This window comes from Aethalodelphis obliquidens, unplaced genomic scaffold (genome assembly GCF_003676395.1).
Source record: "Aethalodelphis obliquidens isolate GAN/ISIS:26980383/991018 unplaced genomic scaffold, ASM367639v1 scaffold8, whole genome shotgun sequence".
Classification (NCBI taxonomy): Eukaryota; Metazoa; Chordata; class Mammalia; order Artiodactyla; family Delphinidae; genus Aethalodelphis; species Aethalodelphis obliquidens.
This window is the reverse complement of record NW_020837952.1, coordinates 3,430,935-3,452,426: the sequence shown is the minus strand read 5'-3', so window position 1 is coordinate 3,452,426 and position 21,492 is coordinate 3,430,935. Positions and strand designations below refer to the sequence as shown.

Sequence of the window (21,492 nt, the reverse complement as noted above, 5' to 3'; positions counted from 1 at the left end):
CGCCGCCTCAGCTTTCGCCGCCGCCGCCGCCCACGCCATGGGGTCCGTGACTGACGACGAAATCATACGGAAGCGTCTCCTAATTGATGGAGATGGCGCTGGAGATGATCGGAGAATTAATCTGCTAGTGAAAAGTTTCATTAAATGGTGCTACTCTGGATCCCAGGAAGAGGACTACAGCCAGTACCAACGTATGCTGCTCACGCTGTCCCAATGTGAATTTTCAATGCGCAAAACTTTGCGGGTATATGATATGAATCTCAGAGAAATGGAAAATTATGAAAAAATTTACAAAGAAATAGAATGTAGCATTGCTGAAGCACATGAAAAAATTGCTGAGTGCAAAAGGCAAATTCTTCAAGCAAAACGAATACGAAAAAATCACCAAGAATATGATGCATTGGTAAAAGTGATCCACCATTATCCAGACAGGTGTGAGACATTAAAGGAACTAGAGGCTCTGCGTAAAGAATTAGAGCATCTTTCACATATTAAAGAAGGTGTTGAAGATACGCTGGAATTGAGAAGGAAACAGTTTTACGTTCTTCTTACTGTCCTCCATGAACTTAATCAAACAACGGAAAATTATGAAAAGCCCGCAAAGGTAGAAGCAGCTCAAGAAACAAGCATGGAAACTGATCCTAAACCACAGACCAACTGACCACTCACCATTCCCAAGAATATTGAAGTAGCAACATGATCTTAGTGTGTTCAGAATTTGTTGTGCTCTTGAGACATTTAAAGTGAGACATTTAAAGTTTTGGCAGTGAACTACTTTGCCTTTAAATATTAATGCACAGTTCATTCATATTTCTTCACACAAAGGAACATGACTTCATTATATATTTGTTTTTATTGAAATGCCTTTTTTGTACTTAAAAGATAGGAAGCAACATCCAAAAATGTTTAATGTTTTCAAGCCAGATATGTTAGTGCTCGTTGGTATTCTAGGTAGTTTTTGGTCACAAAACAAGTGGAAGATAGTGAGAAGGTGGCATTTCTAGGATGTATATGAGAAAATGAGTCAATTTCTGGAAATCGTTACCACTTTTGAAAATGAAGTCCATGAATAGGCTCTCAGGAGGGCTGTGACCTTGTGAAATTAAGTACAAAATGTTTGTGATGTACGCTTATTGTGGGAGAGTTTCCATGATAGTAAGAAGCACTGATAGCAGAGGTAATTACAAGATGCAAAGTAAATCAATATGTATTACTTTCTAGATCTCTGTCCTTAATACTTGAGCAATGTGGTTGTTAAATGTTTTGTTGAAATGTTTTCTCTCTATCGTTTTGTTCTGTAGGAGTCATTTTCAAGAGTCTTGCAAAAACGATTTCATGATCTTTTTGAAAAATTAAACTAAATCTGAATCACTTGTAATTGTCTTAAGTATTGAATTACTGTCTAATACTTCTTTAGGTTCCATTCTTATCCATTTATTTTAGTTCAGAAACATGGCACTTTGCATGAATCATACCTTAATAATGTCACATTTTTGTAATTTTAATACAAACTCGTATCTTTAAAAAACTTAAAAAGATGGGGCTTCCCTGGGGGCACAGTGGTTGGGAGTCTGCCTGCCGATGCAGGGGACGTGGGTTCGTGCCCCAGTCCGGGAAGATCCCACATGCCGTGGAGCGGCTGGGCCCGTGAGCCATGGCCCTGGGCCTGCGCGTCCGAAGCCTGTGCTCTGCAACGGGAGAGGCCGCGGCAGTGCACAGGCCCGTGTACCGCAAAACAATAAATAAATAAATTTAAAAGCTAAATAAAAAGCAAGGTGGAGGAAACTGTTTAATTTGCTAACTTTTATCTAACAAAGGGTGTTGGAATAAAAACATCTGCTTACACTTAAAAACATACATAGGAAGAATGAGCGAGCCGTAAAAGATGTTTTTAAATAGTTACCTACAGAGGAGGGAGGGAATGGGGTAAAGAAGATAAGGATAGAAACTAAATTTCTTTGAAGATAACTTATTTTGCACATTTTTACATAATTTTAAAACAAAATTAATTAATTTTAAAAAACCCAAAATTTTACATTTTAAAAAGCAATTCCCACGAATCAAAAACAAAATGAAAACAAGTGCCAAACTGATGGCATAACTATTCCAAGTAACTTTATACCATAAAGTTATAACTCACTGAACGTTCTTAGTGACATATATCCTAAGAACGTTCTCAGTGACATATATCCTAAGGACAAAAAGCATTTGAAAAGATCTTAAACTGCTTTTTAGTTGTCATATTGTTGGTTGTAGTGTTGGTGTTATTTTTCTGAGACTGTTGTGTACTGTGAGATAAAATAAATGAGTGATTATGTGAACTTTCTGGCACTCTCAGTGTGATTGAGACCTGGGGTTCTCAGAAGGTGTGAAAGCAGATACGGTTGCAGGACACATAGTCCTGAATTTGAATTGGAAGCACTGGAAGTATCAACAATGATATATCTTTAAATGCTTTAAAATTTGTAAATTTATATTTCCTAGCTCCGTCCAGACTAAAGGCCTAGAAAAAATGATCAGCCAATAGTAATAAGTATCATTAGCACCTAGATTGTGGTCTCTTAAAATGCCATTTTCTCTTAAAAGACATTCAAAGACAACGAGGGTTGTGTCAAAAGGGCTCAGGATCCAACTTAGAGAGGTCCCTTGCCAAAAACAGGACAATGTGAACATCAGTAAGGGTAATAACTGTAACAGATTGAATATATCAAATATGTTTAAATCCATGAGTTCACCATGTCACTTTAAAAGTTAGCTAATTGGTCAACATTGGAGGATAATACTAGCAAACCAACTCATTATTTTGCAAAATGGTAAAAATTTATCCCGACTTTCCTATTTAAATTGTACCATAGAGTGGTACCATAGAGTAGATGAGAGAAGTTTCTTATTATAGAAAAGAATAAATGAAGAAGGAATGTTAGAATTAGAACATCGCCATTTTGCAATCCCTAATGGACTGCATTGATTTTCAAGGCCACTAATATCACAAAAAGAGAGACAACCAGACACTGTGTGCCTCCTAATGGGAGACCTTATCACCACGCATGAAGTAATCTCACCAAATAAATTGTCCCTGAATCTGATCAAGACTCTAAATCCAAATACCAATTTACCAAAAATACAAAGAAACAGAGTTCAGTGGGAAAAAAATACCACAGGAGTATAATCAGCAAAATCCAGACTGTGGAAAACTATAGCTATAGAACAAATCCTCTCCCCACCACCTTTTTTAAAATAAATAATTGCAAGAAGAGAAAGAGAGAGAGGAAGGCAAAACCAATAGGTTAAAAGAGACAACAAACCAATCTCAGTATGTGGACTTAATTTGAATACTGATTTAAACTAACTAAAATAATTTTTAGTTATTTATAAAGTAATTTTTAAAGTTATGACATTTGAGACAATCAGAAATGTTTATCTTTTATGATATTAAAGAAATTATTTTCTCTTTAGGTGGTACTATGCTTATTTTTTTAAAGAATCCTTATCTTTTAGTATTCATACTGAAATATTTACAAACGATTACAGATACATAAAACAATATGTTAACTTAGAAATACTACTTTTCTCACATTTTATAAAGTAATGTTATTCAAAATCGTCAGATACATCTTTAACATCAATGTTTTCCTCATTACCATAGATGCTTTGAGTCAATCTCCCAGAGCATGTCAGTTTCACTTCCAGCTAAGTTGTAAAGACTCTCATACAATAAGTCAAGTCCTTTCTAAAGAATAACTTTTAGGTGGAAAAAACTTACCTTTATTTTAGACTTATTTGTTATCTGTGAATTTCCTGACAGCAGGAGTCACATATTTTCATCTTTTTGTTCTCCTAGAGCCTAATACAGTAGCTTACCACTGTAAGTAGCCTGTGCTCCTATAAGTTACAGGAGGGTAGGTACTGTGTCTTATGTTCACCACTATGTACCTAGCACCTAGTACAATGTCCAGTATATGGTGGGTATCCAATACATTTTGATGAGTAAATATTTATTAGTTTTTTTAACTCTTTCTCATATGATCATATATTTCCTCATAAAACTTCACATATATGTATACCTATGTACGTATATACGAGTAATTTTTCATGTTGGCTTCCCCACAGGTTTGTAATATCTGGAGGGCAGGGACCAATTAATTACAATGCTTAGTACTGTCCACAGACACCTCACACAGCATAGAACACAGCAGGAGTCTGGAGCGGGGCTGTGGTGCAGAGGGAGGGATGACTGATTTCTTGACTCTAAGACTATAAAAGCAAAATATAAAGAGTAAGGTCGATCATCTAAAATATTCAGGTTGAAAATCAACTTGTTGTTTGTTTCCCTAGTTTAGACTGGTTAATCACAGTCTAAAGTCACTGAATAAATGTTCATCCACTTTCTTTGTCCTGCCAAAGAAAACAGAGCCATTGTCAAACACCATCAGCCACAGCATTTGAAAGGTCAGGCTTGAATGTGAATGTGTGGCCCTTGATTGGATCCTGGTTCAAAAAACTATTTTAAAAAACTATAAGGTGCTAACAGAAATTTAATCAACTGGATGGGTGTATGATTATATTAAAGAATTACTGTCAGTTTTTAAGTAAAATAATAATACAGGAGTACATCATTTTATTGCGCTTCACTTTACTACACTTCACAGATATTGTATTTTTTACAAATTGAAGGTCTGTGGCAACCCTGCATGAAGCAAGACTATTGGCACCATTTTCCAACATCATTTGCTCCCTTCATGTCTCTGTGTCACATTTTGGTAATTTGCAATACTTCAGACTTTTTCATTATTATTATATTGTTTTGGTGATCTGTGATCAGTGATCTTTGATACTACTATTGTAATTGTTCTGGGGCACCACATACCATGCCCATTTAAGACAGCAAACTTAATCGATAAATGTTGTCTGTGTTCTGACGAGCAGTTCCCCATCTCTCTCCCTCTCTTCAGGCCTCCGTATTTCCTGAGACACAACGATACTGAAATTAGGCCAGTTAATAACCCTACAATGGCCTCTAGGTGTTCAAGTGAAAGGAAGAGTTATACGTCTCTCACTTTAAGTCAAAAGCCAGAAATGGTTAAGCTTAGTGAGGAAGGCATGTTGAAAGCCGAGATATGCCAAAAGCTAGGCCTCTTACACCAAAGAGTTAGCCAAATTGTGAATGCCAAGGAAAAGTTCTTGAAGGAAATTAAAAGTGCTACTCCAGTGAACACACAAATGATAAGAAAGCAAAACAGCCTTACTGTGATGTGGAGAAACTTTCAGTGTTCTGGATAGGAGATCAAAATAGTCACGACATTCCCTTAAGCCAAAATGTAATCCAGAGCAATGTCCTAACTCTCTTCAATTCTATGAAAGCTGAGAGAGGTGAGGAAGCTGCAGAAGAAAAGTTTGAAGCTAGCAGGGCTTGGTTCATGAGGTTTAAGGAAAGAAGCCGTCTCTATAACATAAATGTGCAAGGTGAAGCAGCAACTGCTGCTACAGAAGCTGCAGCAAGTTATCCAGAAGATCTAGCTATCTCAGATAATCGATGAAGGTGGCTACACTAAAGAACAGATTTTCAGTGTAGACAAAACAGCCTTCTATTGGAAGAAGATGCCATCTAGGACTCTCATAGCTAGAGAGGAGAAGTCAGTGCCTGGCTTCAAAGCTGCAAAGGACAGGCTGACTCTTGTGAAGGGCTAATGAAGCTGGTGCCTTTAAGTTGAAGCCAATGCTCATTTGCCATCCCCAAAATCCTAGGGCCCTTCAGAATTATGCTAAGTCTATTCTGCCTGTGTTCTATCAATGAAACAACAAAGCCTGGATGACGGCACATACGCTGACAACATGGTTTACTGCATATTTTAAGCCCACTGTTGAGATCTACTGCTCAGAAAAAAAGATTCCTTTCAAAATATTACTGCTCATTGACAATGCCCCTGGTCACCCGAGAGCTCTAATGGAGATGTCAATGAGATTCATGTTGTTTTCATGCCTGCTAACACAACATCCATTCTGCAGCCCATGGATCAAGGAGTCATTTTGAATTTCAAGTCTCATTATTTAAGAAATACATTTCATAAGACTGTAGCTGCCATAGATAGTGAATCCTCTGATGGGTAGGGGCAAAGTAAATAGAAAACCTTCTGGAAAGGATTCACCATTCTAGATGCCATTAAGAAAATTCTTGATTCTTGAGTAGAGGTCAAAATATCAACATTAACAGGAGTTGGGAGGAAGATGATTCCAACCCTCATGGATGATTTTGAGGGGTTCAAGACTTCAGAGGAGGAAGTAACCACAGATGTGGTGGAAATAGCAAGAGAACTAGAATTAGAAGTGGATCCTGAAGATGGGACTGAATTGCTGCAATCTCACCATGAAACTTGAACAGATGAAGAGTTGTTTCTTACGGATGAGCAAAGAAAGTGGTTTCTTGAGATGGAATCTACTCCTGGTGAAGATGCTATGAAGATTGCTGAAATGACAACAAAGGATTTAGAATATTACATGAACTTAGTTGATAAAGCAGTGGCAGGGCTTGAGAGGACTGACTCCATTTTTTTTTTTTTTTTTTTTGTGGTACACAGGCCTCTCCCTGTTGTGATCTCTCCCGTCGCGGAGCACAGGCTCTGGACATGCAGGCCCAGCGGCCATGGCTCATGGGCCCAGCCACTCCGTGGCACGTGGGATCCTCCCAGACCAGGGCACGAACCCTCATCCCTTGCATCGGCAGGCGGACTCTCAATCATTGCGCCACCAGGGAAGCCCCTGACTCCAATTTTGAATGAAGTTCTACTGTGTGTAAAATGCTATCAAACAGCATTGAAGGCTACAGAAAAATCATTCTTGGAAAGAAGAGTAAATGGATGTGGCAAACCTCATTGTTGTCTTATTTTAAGAAATTGCAGTAGCCAGCCCAGCCTTCAGCAGCCACCATCCTGGCCCATCAGTAGGCATCAGCAGCAAGGCGAGCTCCTCCACCAGCAAAAAGATTATGACTTGCTAAAGGCTCAGATGATGGTTAGCATTTTTTAGCAATAAAGTATTTTTTAATTAAGGTATGTACATTTTTAGATATAATGCTATTGCACAATTAATACATTACAGTATAGTATAAACATAGCTTTTATATGTGCTGAAAAACCAGCAAATTTGTGCAACTTGCTTTATTGCAATATTCACTTTATTGTGGTGGTCTGGAATTGAACCTGCAATATCTCCAAGGTATGCCTGTATTGTAATATGGTGATTATGTCATTTTTTAAAAAAAAGGGCCCTTAATCTCAAGTGATACATACTTACTTATATGATGTCTGGGATCTGGAGAATGGGTAGACCCATAAACGAAACAAGATAGGTTGTTTGTTCATTGTTGCAGCCAGGTCATGGTGTACTTCAAGTCTCTCTACTTTGGTATATGCTTAAAATGTTCCATAAATTTCAAATATATTAAAGTTTGCTTAAAATCATAAAAAATGAAAAGAAAGGAACATCAAGGCTCATTGGTCTGTGCTTGCTGCAGATTCCTCACCAGTTGATTATTACTTCCTCTGATACCGTCATTATTTATGGCTGAGAGGATTTCTTAACCATGGATTTCCAGGGTTCCTATGAATGGGCTTCAGAAGATTATGTGTGAGGGTGCATTTTTCTTGGGAGAGGGTCCATAACTTTCATCAGATTCTCAGGGGAGCTTGTGACTCAGAAAATATTAGAATCATAAGAACCACACTGTATAAGTTTAGGAGAAAAAGGAAAGGAGGGAGGGAGGGAAAGAGAAAGGGAAAGAAGGATGAACTAGAGAAAAGACCCTGTTTCTGTATGTCTCACTGGCTCATGAGAATGACCCACTATGTAAATGTGTATTGACTTGGGTGCCTACCGGAAGGACTAAGTAAGATAAAAAGAACTCAGAGGGTTAAATACACATTAAAACATTGAAATTGCAAGGCACATCATGAGAAAGAAAGCACTGTTATAAGCCTTGACAAATGAATGAATTATAGCTGAGTAGCAGACCAGATTCTCACTTACAGTTAATGGACAAGTTAAAAGGCACTGGTGGGGCTGAGTCTTACATAATGGCCCCAGATCCTTGAAGCAGACACAGAGGCTGCAGGCGAGGGAGAAGCAGCAGGCAGTGGAGCCCACCTTGAGCCCTCTCCCTGACCCCTCGCTGCGGCTCCACTCTGAACCTGCAGGGTGGTAGTACTGCCAGACTCAGCTCAGCCTCCCTTCCTGCAATCAGTCTCGACTCTTTCACCTCCAGAGCCCCTTTCATCTTTTTTCTTTAATTAATTAATTAATTATTTTTTGGCTGCGTTGGGTCTTCGTTACTGCGCGCGGGCTTTGTCTAGTTGCGGTGAGCGGGGGCTACTCTCCATTGAGGTGCACGGGCTTCTCATTGCAGTGGCTTCTCTTGTTGCGGAGCACGGGCTCTAGGTGTGCGGGCTTCAGTAGTTGTGGCACATGGGCTTAGTTGCTCTGCAGCATGTGGGATCTTCCCGGACCAGGGCTCGAACCGTGTCCCCTGCACTGGCAGGCGGGTTCTTAACCACTGCGCCACGAGGGAAGTCCCACCCTTTCATCTTTTATCCAATGGTTTCAGGTAACACCCTCCTACCCCACCCATCCAACAACAACAAGTACTTATTGAGTTCTGATACACAATCATTTTAAATCAACAAATACAGAAGTGACTTCCAGGGTTTCTACTCAACAAACTAAGTCACCACAATTAGTACTGGGAACAAATATTTACTGAGCACTTACTGTATACCTAGCATTGTGCTTTACACATCTCACCTCACTTAATCCGCACAACAGTCCTAAATCAAGGCTAAGTAAGATCTCACAAGAGTTAAGTGAGACAGGAGGAACGTCAACTCAAGTCTCTCTGTATTAACATTATATACTACAATGCATTAACATCATACACTAACATTGCCAAAAGCAAAGAACCTGGTCATTTTAGAGAGCTCTGGTCACCTAATCATGGATCAATGTCCACAGTGAAAACAGCTCAAGATCGTCATATTATTACCTTCTTAAATCCTTGTACTTCACACTGCCTTTACTGCCCAGAATTCCAATACTTCTCCATCTCCTTATTCACTTCCAACTCCCTCTTCATCCAGAAAGCCCATGAGTTCTGACCCCCTGTAGAGCCCATCACTGAATCTGACCCAAAGATCCCCAACTCTCTAACACCCTCAATTTGACTTCCTCAATGAACGCTGCCAACCTATAGCAAGAAAAAGGGGTTCCATGAGGATGTATGCAGCTGTTCTAGACCCCCTCTCAGTGGCCGTGAGCTCCTGAACATCCATGAGCTTCCTATTCTGACACTTCAGCAGTCTGCTAGGGGCCTAAAATTCCAAAGTGGCTCTGGTTTCTCAGTGACTTTTTTATTGAACCCTACTTGGAGTCACTCCTGTTCCATACAACTTACTAGCTAGCACATCGTGGTTGGCAGAATAACGGCCCCCAAAGGACTTGAACATCGTAATCCCTGGAACCTATGAATACGTTACCTTACACGGCAATGGGGAATTAAGGTTGCAGACGGAAACAGGGTTGCTAATCAGTGGACCTTAAAATAAGGACATTATCTGGATTATCCAGTGGGATCAACGTAGTCACGAGGATCCCTGAAAGTGGAAGAGGGAGGCAGAAGAGTGCAGCTGGAGAAAGAGGTTTGATGACAAAAAAAAGCAGGGTCTGAGAGATGCTGTGTTGCTGGTTTTGACTGTGGAGGAAGGGAACTGCAAGCCAAGGAATGCAGGCAGCCTCACGAAACTGAAGAAATTAAGGAAACAGATTGTCCCCTAGAAGCTCCAGAAAGAAACAGCCCCGTTCAACACGTTGATTTTAGCGCAGTGAGACTTGTGCTGAACGTCTGAACTACAGAACTGTAAGCTAATCAATTTGTGTTGCTTTAAGCCAGTAAACCTGTGGTCATTTGTTAGGGCAGCAATAGACACTAATACATACATTAATGGCTTTCTAACTAGCAAAACCAGAGTAAACTTGTTACTACCTTACAGGACACAACCAACCTCTCCATTATCTCAGATTTGCTGCTGTTACCTAGCAGCAGATTTAGAACACATTGCTTTTCTGTGTCCTGATTATCACTGTGGCAGGCTTAACTAAGAGCCCTGTCTACCCTGCCAAGGCAAACCGTCAGCTAAGACAATTATCTACAAGTTCAGAAGGAAGTAAATTTGCAAACTGAATTGTCCCCCCAGCCTGCCTCAATTCTCTGCTTGGCAGGAAAGTCCACACCTCTCCTACTGAAGCTCCCCAGTAGAACTGGTGACGCCAGATAAAGAGAATGCTCACACGTTCCCCAATTCCCACACAGGAAAGGAACACCTAGTGCGTGGGGAGGGGCTGGAGGCGGATGGATTGTACATTGCAAGGCAGTAACAGGAGAAGCTGCTCTGGTTGATACTTTTGTTCAGTAACATTCAGCAAATACATACTGACTGCTTCCCATGAACTGACCATGACCCTCAGAAAAGTTATCCGCTCTCTACAGAGCCATTCATTCGCTCAGCAAATATTTATTGAGCACAAACACGTGCCAGGGCCGCTGAGCACTAGCCTCCGAGAGCTTTTCAGGTCTACTTTAAAACATAAAGTGTGACTCTCTTCCCATCTGCCAAGCTTCCCAGTTATCAGCCATTCACCAGGATTTGTTATTCTGAAGATTTCTTCAAAATTTCCCGTTCTAAGCCGGCCTGATTCACATAAAAGCCTTGGTAATTGCCCAAATTCACTTGCTCCCCTCTCCACCACTTGCACCCTCTCTGAACCTCCCTGCGCTTCCCAGCACCACTTGGCTCAAGTGCTTCTGGTTTCAACCTCTCCAGCCTTCTCTTCCAAAAATTCTTTCTGCTCAGTTCTGAAAGTGCTGATCGGGAGAATTTTGAAGCTACAAGTTGTCCCTAGTTCCAGTCCAAACTAGGAGCTCTCCCTCAAGCTTTCTGATCTCCTCCCACTCTTACTATCCCTTTTAAGAGCTCACCGACTCCTAAAATTGCAATAACCACCTCCGGAGATCTCATCAAAATTCAATAACGCAGGGCTTCCCTGGTGGCGCAGTGGTTGAGAGTCAGCCTGCCGATGCAGGGGACACGGGTTCGTGCCCCGATCCAGGAAGATCCCACATGCGGAGCGGCTGGGCCCGTGAGCCATGGCCGCTGAGCCTGCGCGTCCGGAGCCTGTGCTCCGCAACGGGAGAGGCCACGACAGTGAGAGGCCCGCGTACCGTAAAAAAAAAAAAAAAAAAAAAAAAAAAAAAAAAAAATTCAATAATGCAGGCCTTCATTAACTCATCCTAAACTCCACCAATAGCCACCTAGCTGGCCTCCTTCATTCCAGCTCTTCCCACTCTAATACATCCTTTGTACACCTTGCCACACGTATCTTCCCAAACACGTTTAAGTGCTCATTTTTAATCAGTCACCGGTCCAGGTGTCAGAGACACAAGCCACGGTAATGTAGAGTGATGAAGGACACTTCTTTAGAGACGGCCAGCTCTGCCACTTCTTAGAAGTTACTTAACCACTCTACATCTTGGTTTCCTCATTTGGAAAATAAGCATAATAAGGGCATGTAAGTTTCAGGGTTATTGAGAGAATTCAAGGAGACAATGCATGGAAAGCACTTGGCAGCGTACCTGGCATGTGGCAAGCACTCAATACAAGTTACACAACCAACAACATGAAAGGGAGCTGGCAGGTTAGCAGCAGAGATGAACATGTAGATTCCACAAGTAAGGGATGGAAGAAGTTATAGCACGTGGTGGTGGTTGTGAGCAAAAAAGAGTGAGTGATAAATTCTGATGATGACGTGGAGCCAGACGTTAAAGATTCCAATGGAATATTCTAGGTGGAGAAGCGGCGAAAAGTTTTCCAGCTAGAATACCTGAGCGAAGGCACAGCAGCAGGGAAAGGAGAGCTTCCGTGTAATAGAGCAATGGCCGTCTGAGGCTCTGGGCTGATACTGACAAGACCAGGAGCGCCTTAAAGAGAAGTACATTGACTTTGGATACAAAAGAGTCGTTCATTCACTCAGCAACCAGCCACTGTGCAGATGACAAGATTTTCAACCCGGTCCCTGCCCTCATGAAGCTTCTATTTGAAAAGATAGTAATCAAGAAATCAAAACAAGAACACTCCAGATAAGTTATATATACTATTAAGAAAAGAAAGCAGAATCATATGAACGAGATTAACTGTAAGTCGAGGCCAAGGAAAGCCACCCTGAGGAGGGGGCATCTGAGTTGAGTCACAAGAAGGCCCAGGTAGATGAATGTCCACAGGAATGACAAGAACAACGCTGTTGAGGCCTGAAGGAGCTGGTCATATTAAAGGAACGGAAAGATAGCCAGTGCAGGGGTGCGTGGTGAGAGAGTGGAGGAGAGGTCGTCAGGGAGGGTAGGCAAGGCCCTGGTCACAATGAAGCTTGGTAGGCCACAATAGGGAGTTTGGATTTTATTCTAAAGTGCACTGGGAAGCCACTGAAGGGTTTCCAGATAGGATATAACATCTGATTTGTGTTTTTAAAAGCTCTCTCTGGGGGACTTCCCTGGTGGCGCAGTGGTTAAGAATCTACCTGGCAGTGCAGAGGACATGGGTCCGACCCCTGGTCCGGGAAGATCCCACATGCTGCAGAGCAACTAAGCCCATGTGTCACAACCATTGAGCCTGTGCTCTAGAGCCCGCGAACCACAACTACTGAGCCCACGCACCTAGAGCCCGTGCTCCACAACAAGAGAAGCCACCCCAGCGAGAAGCCCGCGCACTGCAAGGAAGAGCAGTCCCTGCTCACCGCAACTAGAGAAAGCCCGCAGGCAGCAATGACGACCCAACGCAACCAAAAATTAATTAATTAATTAGTTAATTTTTTTTTTTAAAAAAGCCCTCTCTGGGACTTCCCTGGTGGCACAATGGTTAAGAATCCGCCTGCCAATGCAGGGGACACGGGTTCAACCCCTGGTCTGAGAAGATCCCACATGCCGTAAAGCAACTAAGCCCTTGTGCCACAACTAATGAGCCTGAGCTCTAGAGCCCATGAGCCACAACTACTGAAGCCTGCGTGCTCTATAGCTTGCATGCCACAACTACTGAGCCCACGTGCTGCAACTACGGAAGCCCGTGCACCTAGAGCCCATGCTCCACAACAAGAGAAGCCACCTCAATGAGAAGCCCACGCACTGCAACAAAGAGTAGCCCCCGCTCGCCGCAAGTAGAGAAAGCCTGCACGCAGCAACGAAGACCCGACGCAGCCAAAAAAAAAAAAACTCTCCCTGGCTGCCATGGGGCAAGTGGACTGTAGAAGGAAGAGCAGAAGGAAACTGTTAGGAGCCAGCACAGTAGTCCAAACCAGAGAAAACAGCCTAGATTTAGGTTATTTAGATGTGATGCCTGGAATCTCAGTTTACACCAAGTTACACAGTCTGCTCACTTTGCAACGCCCGCTCCCTTCCACACAGCTCAGTTGGCACACAGGAGGCTTAGTTGGTAATTTTCAATCGATTGACTGTGTCTCCCCCAAGTCACCCCCATTTCCTTTCCTCCTTCTACTCTTGTTTCTTTTCCACCCTATATCTCAAGTACCCATTTGCCCATCACCTGACTCAGCCTTTACGAGGTCCTGCTGTTTCCACTCTATTCTTTGCTCTCTCATCACCCCACTGCCCACAAAAGTTTCATGAACTAGATATAAAAGAGATAATTATTTTCTGTCCTATCCCAGAAGCACTCAGGAATTACCATTTTCACAGAGCACTAACAGAAGCCTGGGGGTTATTATGATCTTGACAATACAACTGGAACACATTCTGCATGTTAAGGACACTGTCTCCTCACATTCGTTCCAGCCTGTTCTCCCTGCTGCAGCCAGAGAAATCTTTCAGGAGGAGAATGTAATCATGATCTCATTAGCTCTCATTCTCTCTCTGGCTCCTCTCTCTTTCTCTCTCTCTATGTTATGACCCCAGAGTACATCTCACACCATTCCCCTCATTGCTCCCTATGGCTCCATCCACAATGGCCTTCTTTCAGGTCTTCTAACCAGATGTGCCTCCTCTGCTGTTCTTTGTCTCCAAAGCCCTTTGATCTCCCTCTTCCCTCAGTTGACACTTATTCTTTAGATCTTTGCCCAAATTTTCTTCCTTAGCAAAATCTGTGATCTGAGACCAAAGCTGGAACCATTGTGATATACACTCACAGCACTGCATATCTTCCTTTCTAAGCATGCATCACAGTTTATAAATAATACATTTATTTGTGTGACTGATTAAAATGGTTATTCACACACACACAAACACACACAGACACACTCAATGGGATCATCTAGTAGTAAACTATTACCAGGAAGAAGAGGAGTGAGTCAGTGATACCCATTTTGCTACAAACTCAAGTTTTCTCTGCCTCTTTACAGAAACCATCCTGACGTCAACATGACCCTTGTTTCAAGACCTGTCATCCTTCTGAGAAGGTCCATCATTCTCTTCACAGCCCTCCACTTCAGACTTGACCTCCCTTCAACACCTCTTTCCAGAGCAGTAACCACATCGTCACGTGATGGGCACAGGAAAGGGGGGAGTGAGAATTCAATGAGCTCCCACTCCTATACTGGTTGCCACACAATAAACATCATTTTACAGAGCTCTTTCACAAACAGCACCTCATTTCGTCCACAAAATCACCCTGTGAGGTAAGCAAAGCCGATAATATCATTCCCATTTTGCTAGATGCAGAAACTGTGGTTCAAAGAGGCAAGTGACTTACTCAAGGTCACAAAGCCTGTGAGAGGCAGATGTAGGATTTGAACCTACAGTCTCTGACCCCTAGTCCAATGCTTTACCTTACATTAGCCACCCCAACAGTTGGGTTATCAGCTACTTACACCTAGTTTCCTCATTCCTTTAAATAAACACCTGTTCCTGACCCCTTAATACTTCCCCAGCCCGTTTCCACTTCCCTATCCAGAACTTGACAGCTGGCTGTGCAACGGGATGGAGGGAGTCATAAAGTTGACCACACTGACAAGGGTTAGGGTTTGGTCTCAGCCTCAAGTCTTTTCCAGCTCTTCCTCTGAGCCAGTGAGGAACCAGAAACCCCCTGAAAGAAAAACACAAAGAGGAGACATGCCTCACCAGAGCAAGGTCCCTGGCTACCCTTTCTCCCACGTTCCAGCAGGACACGGCAAGGCCAGAAGCCAGCCTCTTTCCCAGCAAGGAGGATCCGAGGAGAACAGAGGTCACCAGCCGCGGGCCGTCAGGGCTCCTCAGCCGGCCACGCAAAGGATGCGGCTCCCCCTTTTGGCCCAAGGTCACCCATTCGCAGCCCGGGCCCGATCCCCGACCGCCCCGAGCGCCCCCTGGTGTCCCGAGCTGGCCTCCCCTCGCCCTCAGGGAGTGGCCTGCGGAGCCCCGACTCGGGGGCAGAGAAAGGAGGGTGGGCAGAGGATGAGGAGGCTGAGCCCCGGGGAGGGGCGGGAGGCGGGGCCCTACCTGATAGCTGAGGACGCCGTCCGGCTCGTTACTCCCGGCCCGCATGGCGGAGCCCAACTAGGTCTCGCCCGCGGGCTCCAGGCCGAACGTCAGCAGTCCAAGCACTCTGGTCAGGTTTGAGGAGATCGCCCGAGCGGCGACCCCTACCCTGGAGCCAGCAGTCAACCATCAACCGCGGCCGCCTCCTCCATAGCCGCCGGCCCGCGAGGCCTCGCCGCAGCCAATCAACGCGCGGCCTGTGCGGCCAATCAGGGCGCGGAGCACCGGAGGCCGCTGTCCGGCGGTACCCTGGACTACCAGGAGGAGGAGGAGGGAGCCGGGAGAGCCAACCGCTCCGGGGCCCGGTTGCCATGGAAACCGCCTCCCTCCTTTCAGGGGCCTCTGGGTTTGAAGGTCCTTCCGACTGCTTGCTAGAGATTGAAAATTTCGTGGTTCTATTTGTAGATGCATCTGACCCTTGAAAACTGAGAAAGTGTCGGTTTTGTCTATCGTGATTTTGTTCTTTGGGTGTTGATTTTTAAATTCTGGGGAACCATCCCTTGGGGTTGCACAAGGAAGGAACTGAGGGTGAGGGGGAAGGGCCTTCTAAAATTACTTGTTAATCCTCGAGCTAGCGGTCAGCTTAAAGAGTATTAACGAGAAGCAGGCAGGCAGTGATCCGATCCCCTCCATGGACTCACTGCAGTTTAGGTCTTCTCCCTGGGTCTCAGGTTGGCAGTACAAGCACAGAGTTGAGCTAAGGATGATTGTTGAAATAATGCCACAGAAATGCTTCCAGCTTTTCCGAGAAATGATCTAAGGCAAATTATTTAACAACAGAAGAACTACTGATCTAAGGCAAGGTTAGAAACCCATGAGTAACACATTCAGTTTGATTTGGGTTTAAAAGAAAAGAGAGGCTGGCCATGATCCAGCCAATTCTCTGTCCCCAAGAGGAGGAAAAAGGGGTTTTTGCTTTATGTCCACTATCAGACTGTAGGTGAGTCCACATTATTAAAGGAAAAAGAACAGTTGCAAATCAGCCTCCAAAGAAGCTACATCTGGGGAAAATAGTATGGTTGGTGCATGTTAAAGTTTCAACCCCTGCATACCACTCCTTGTGTTGGCCCGAAAATCTGAAACAAGTTTGTGCTTCAGTGTCCCTGAGGCAGAACCATGTTCCTGGTCTCTGGTTTAAGGCCTTGGTCCTGTTTCTTAGTGTTCATTGCCACAGTCTCTTCCCTAATTCATCACTTCACTAATCCTGTCCCTTGAATCTGGAATTCACCCCCATTTTTGCCCATCTAAATCTTAATCATCCTTCAAAGTTAGTCTCAAAGGCTACCTCTTCCAAGAAACCTCAACTCTCCCCAACACCCCTAAGAGATGTTATCACTCCCTCCTCTGAATCTTCATAGCACCCCATAACTTTCTTATAGCAGTTACCATGCTGTGGTTAAGTACTTTCATTAAATGTTGACTTTAGCTTACTATAATATTGTAAGTTTTTGAAGGCAAAATTATTTTTCCTATGCCCTTCTGTATACTTCACAGAGCCTCAAAAGAATGCTGGGCACATAGAACATAGCTATAAATATGTAAGTTATACAAGTTGTATAAATATATATACATAATTTCTAAATACATAAGTGAATATATGTGCTTTTAATTCAGTCTAACCAAAAACAAATTGAACACCTACTAAGGACAAGCCCAAATGGCACTGAAGATGCAGAGAAATCTAAAATAAAATACAGGGAGTTCCCTGGTGACACAGTGGTTGGTAGTCTGCCTGCCAATGCAGGGGACACGGGTTTGAGCCCTGATCTGGGAGGATCCCACATGCCGCAGAGCAACTAGGCCCGTGAGCCACAACTACTGAGCCTGTGCTCTGGAGCCCACGAGCCACAATTACTGAGCCCAAGTGCCACAACTATTGAAGCCCACACGCCTAGAGCCCGTGCTCCGAAGCAAGAGAGGCCACCACAATGAGAGGCCTGCACGCCGCAGCAAAGAGTGGCCCCTGCTCGTCGCAGCTAGAGAAAGCCCACGCGCATCAGCGAAGACCCAACGGAGCCAAAAATAAATAAATAAAAATTAATTAAAAAATAAAATAAAATGCATATCTCCAAAGGGCTTACAGTCTAATCATGGAAATAGTATATATGTTAATATGATGACAAGATAATAGAACATAAAACAAGAGCCATATGAGTAATATAAACAACAAAGTTTATAAAAATTCAGAAGAGAAAATGATCTTTATGACTTGGGACACTTTAGGAACATGACACAGAGGACATGGGTTTGGGCTAAATCTGAAAACAGTCGAGCCAAGGTAAGGAGAGCAAGCATCTCAATTCTTGGGCAAAGATTTAACAATAGGAATGCACATGACCCATTCAGGATAGCCACAACTTGGACCAAAGCAGAAAGTTATAGAGAAGAGCAGTAGGAAGTAAAAATTGTGGTAAAGAAAAACTATGACCAAATTATAGAGAGCCAGCTAATTAGTTCAGACTTTTTTTTCTCTCATGTGATAGAAAGTAGGACACTGCTGAAAATTTTAAAGAACACTTCCATGCACCAGGCCCAGGGTTTAAATGCACTGTGTCATTTAATATTCCTAACTCTCCATTATTTCTCCATTTCACTGGTAAGAAAACTGAGGCTGAGAAGTTTAGCAGCTTTCTCAAGGTTAAGCAGTCATGAAGCTGGGATTTGATCATTTATTAATTCAGAACATATTTACTGAGAATCTGTGTATTCAGCATTGAGTGTTAGGGAAACAGCAATAAAACAAACAGGGTCTTGACCTCCTGAGCCTTACAGTCTAGTGGGGAGACAGCAAACAAGTAAAAAGACAAGACAATTACAGGTTATAAGAGCTGCTGTGAAGTAAATTGCAAAGTTATGTGATAGAGTAATGGGCATGGGGGTGGGGAGAGCTACGTTAGATGGGGTGGTCAGGGGGGCTTCTCTGAGGAGGTGAGGAGAGTCTCATCTGATGAGATGAGTCAAGGATGAATCTGTCTGATTCTAGAGTTCTTGGCCACAATGCAACGCTGTCCTATATAAATGGTACCATTGCTGAAATCTGCCACTGGGGGCAAATGGGTTAGAGGGGGAAACGTGAGGCAGGGGGTCATTTATACGGACTCTGGTAACGTGGTAATTCAGGAGGGGCCAAGGATGGCAACCAAAGGGAAGATGTGTCCTCCATTCCCCACTCCCTAGAAAGCCAGCTCCCGTGGTACTCTCATGAGAGTGGGCATGAGTGGTCAGGGCAGGGAGAATGAGGAGGTAGAGGATTCCTGGGAGCTCTAGTGGATCTGATTTTCCTCCAGTTCAAATGTAGAAAAAGTCTGAGCCTCTGGCCCTTGACTCAGGGTCAAGAGCCCCATCTTCTGGTCTATTGCGCAAATTACAAAAGGAACTAGGCTGCCCTGAGGCAGCTGCTCTCTGGAGCGCTGCACATAGGCTCTCCCTTCCCAGGGCTGTTTTGGTCTCTCCTTCCCAAAGAAGTCTAGCTCGCTTGGCTCCAGGGTCCAGGTTCTAGGCTTCCAGCCACTACTGCTCCCTACACTGCTTGGAAAAGTGCAGATACGCTGCTCTCAGCCTGGCCAGCAAAGAGGCGTGGGAGGAGCTAGAAGGAGGATTTTCAGCCAAGGACACCACCTCACACTGATTATTCTTCTAAAGAAAGCAGAAAAAACAGCATTCTTGGCCTAGAAGGAGTCATAAAATGGACAGGAAAATGCAAAATATGGGTAAAGACAGAGACCACACACACACACACACACACACACACACACACACACACAAACACACACACACACCACAGGGAAGCAAGGAGGCTTGCAGCAACTCTATGAGGTAGGTTCTATCATCCCATTTTACAGATGAGAACACTGAAGACTGAGGCTTAGAGATGTAAGTTGCCCCAGTTCACGCAGCAAGCACAGTTAATAAATGGAGACGCTGAGCTCTCAGCTCAGATGTATCTGATTGCAGAGTGCACACGCTTAACCACCTACTGCCTCCCACGGGGCTGCCTGGGCTTTTGTCCTTCCCTAACTTTTGTAGCCTCCCACCCTCTCTTCGTGGCTTCCAAATGTGGCTATCCTTCCAACTTTGTCTCTGCATCCTTCCTTCTCTAATACCAGTGTTCTTAGACTTTGGTGGGGAGAGGTTAGGTCTTGAACCCCCGGGGACATGGTAAAGTCTGTGGGACTCTCTTTTCAGGTAAGTAAAAAAAGCCCCAAATTTTCCACTAGGCACCTTACCTATATTATTATTATTTTTTTAATTTATGAGGAACAAGAGCCCAGTTTTTTTATTGGATCATTTCTTGCATTTGAAGTACTCCTCGATGACATCCTTGGCCTGAGACTCTGCCGTAGTCCTTAACCACCACACAACTGCAACCGACCACTTTACAGGGTTCTCCCTCTCTGTCAGTTTTACAGAGGCCAACCCATTCCCCTAGTTTCTTGCTGTCATCAACCTTAACCAGGTTGATCTGGTGCTCAGCACAAAGGGCCTCCACGAACTTGACATACACAGGCTCATCACAGTTGGATGCAAGTACATAAAGATGGGCTGGGCGCTTGTCTAAGGCTTTGGCTGCCTCGCGAATTCCACGGGCTAGGCCACCGTGGATGAGGGCGGTCTTCAGCACCTCTCGCAAAGCAGCGTTAACATCCATTACACCTCCAGCAGCAATGCCTTCTTCGGCCACGGCGGTGGGTTACAGGTGGAGCCGAATCTTGAACGCACCCGAGCTTCCCCCTCCGCGCGAAGCAGGGAAAGAGCGCCTACATTATTTTTAAACATTGGCTGGGAAACATTGAAATTCTCTTATTCAGAGACAAAAAAGGCGCAAACACAAGAAACTCAGAAGGTCTGAGAAAAGTGTTCTCACATCATTGCAACCAACTTTTCCATCTAAAGCATCTTAATTTCTCCATCAACTTACCATATTTCTTGCCCTGTTTAAACTGTCAAAAGAGCCGCCAGGGCTTCTCTGGTGGCGCGGTGGTTGAGAGTCCGCCTGCCGATGCAGGACACACGGGTTCGTGCCCTGGTTCGGGAAGATGCCGCGGAGCGGCTGGGCCCGTGAGCCGTGGCCGCTGAGCCTGCGCGTCCGGAACCTGTGCTCTGCAACGGGAGAGGCCACGGCAGTGAGAGATCCGCGTAACAAAAAAAAAAAAAAAAAAAAAAAGAGCCGCCAGGGCAGAGGTTCTAGTCTTTTCTTACCGTTAGGGAGCTCCCAATTCCCAACTGCATCTTATACCTGATTTGCTTTCTCCTGCTTCCTCTTACTTATACATCTACACCCAAGGAAATGTTGGAGGAAAAGACGTCAGGATCCGAGGAAAGACTTAATTAGGGCTTGCTGTGCGTTTGTCTGGGAGCATTTCCTGTGAAGGGAGTGGGGCGGGGGAGAGAGACACTATTCTTTGTCAAGCTGAAAAGGTATGCAGGTGCATGATATGCCTTCAGCTCTTACCAAGTCACAGCATATCTAAAGAGACTACGGAGTACGATCTTCTTTGTTCACAGCACGCTGCCATCCTGGGACACCACACATCATAGGGAAGAACAATGAAGCGCCACAAAAACTGACTCTTGCCTGGGAAAATCACTCTCCCTCCATTTGTCATCATCATCCTAGAAACTGCCTATACTGGGGACTTCCCTGGCGGTCCAGTGTGGGGTGCTTTCATAGCCATGGGTCCAGGTTCAATCCCTGGTCGGGTAACTAAGATCCTGAAAGTCACACAGCCCAAAAAAAAAGAAAAAAAGAAGAAAGAATAAAAGAAATTTCCTATACTGTACTTATTTACACCTTGTTCCAGACTAAAGTAAGGTTCTGGTAGACGGAACCCACGTAAACTGGCAGAAACCTACGTTCTGCTTTCTCTGGAATCACAATTGAGATATTTGGACAGAGGCAGAAGGAAAGGACTTATAGAGGGATCAGAACAAAACAG

The 21,492-nt window shown here is 44.0% G+C and overlaps 1 protein-coding gene and 2 pseudogenes across 1 annotated transcript in view; 1 reads left to right on the top strand and 2 right to left on the bottom strand.

The window, feature by feature from the left end:
* SLC4A8 (solute carrier family 4 member 8) overlaps window positions 1–15,742 on the bottom strand; it is a 79,705-nt gene extending 63,963 nt beyond the window's left edge. The window contains exon 1 of the mRNA XM_027106316.1: window positions 15,518–15,742. Within this exon, the coding sequence (XP_026962117.1) occupies window positions 15,518–15,562 (45 nt within the window). The 5' untranslated portion in view covers window positions 15,563–15,742. The remainder of the gene's footprint in view (window positions 1–15,517) is intronic.
* LOC113620462 (THO complex subunit 7 homolog pseudogene) lies at window positions 12–1,373 on the top strand (annotated as a pseudogene).
* Window positions 15,743–17,711: 1,969 nt separating the features above from the next.
* Window positions 17,712–20,246, bottom strand: LOC113620463 (40S ribosomal protein S12 pseudogene; annotated as a pseudogene).
* Window positions 20,247–21,492: the final 1,246 nt, after the last annotated feature.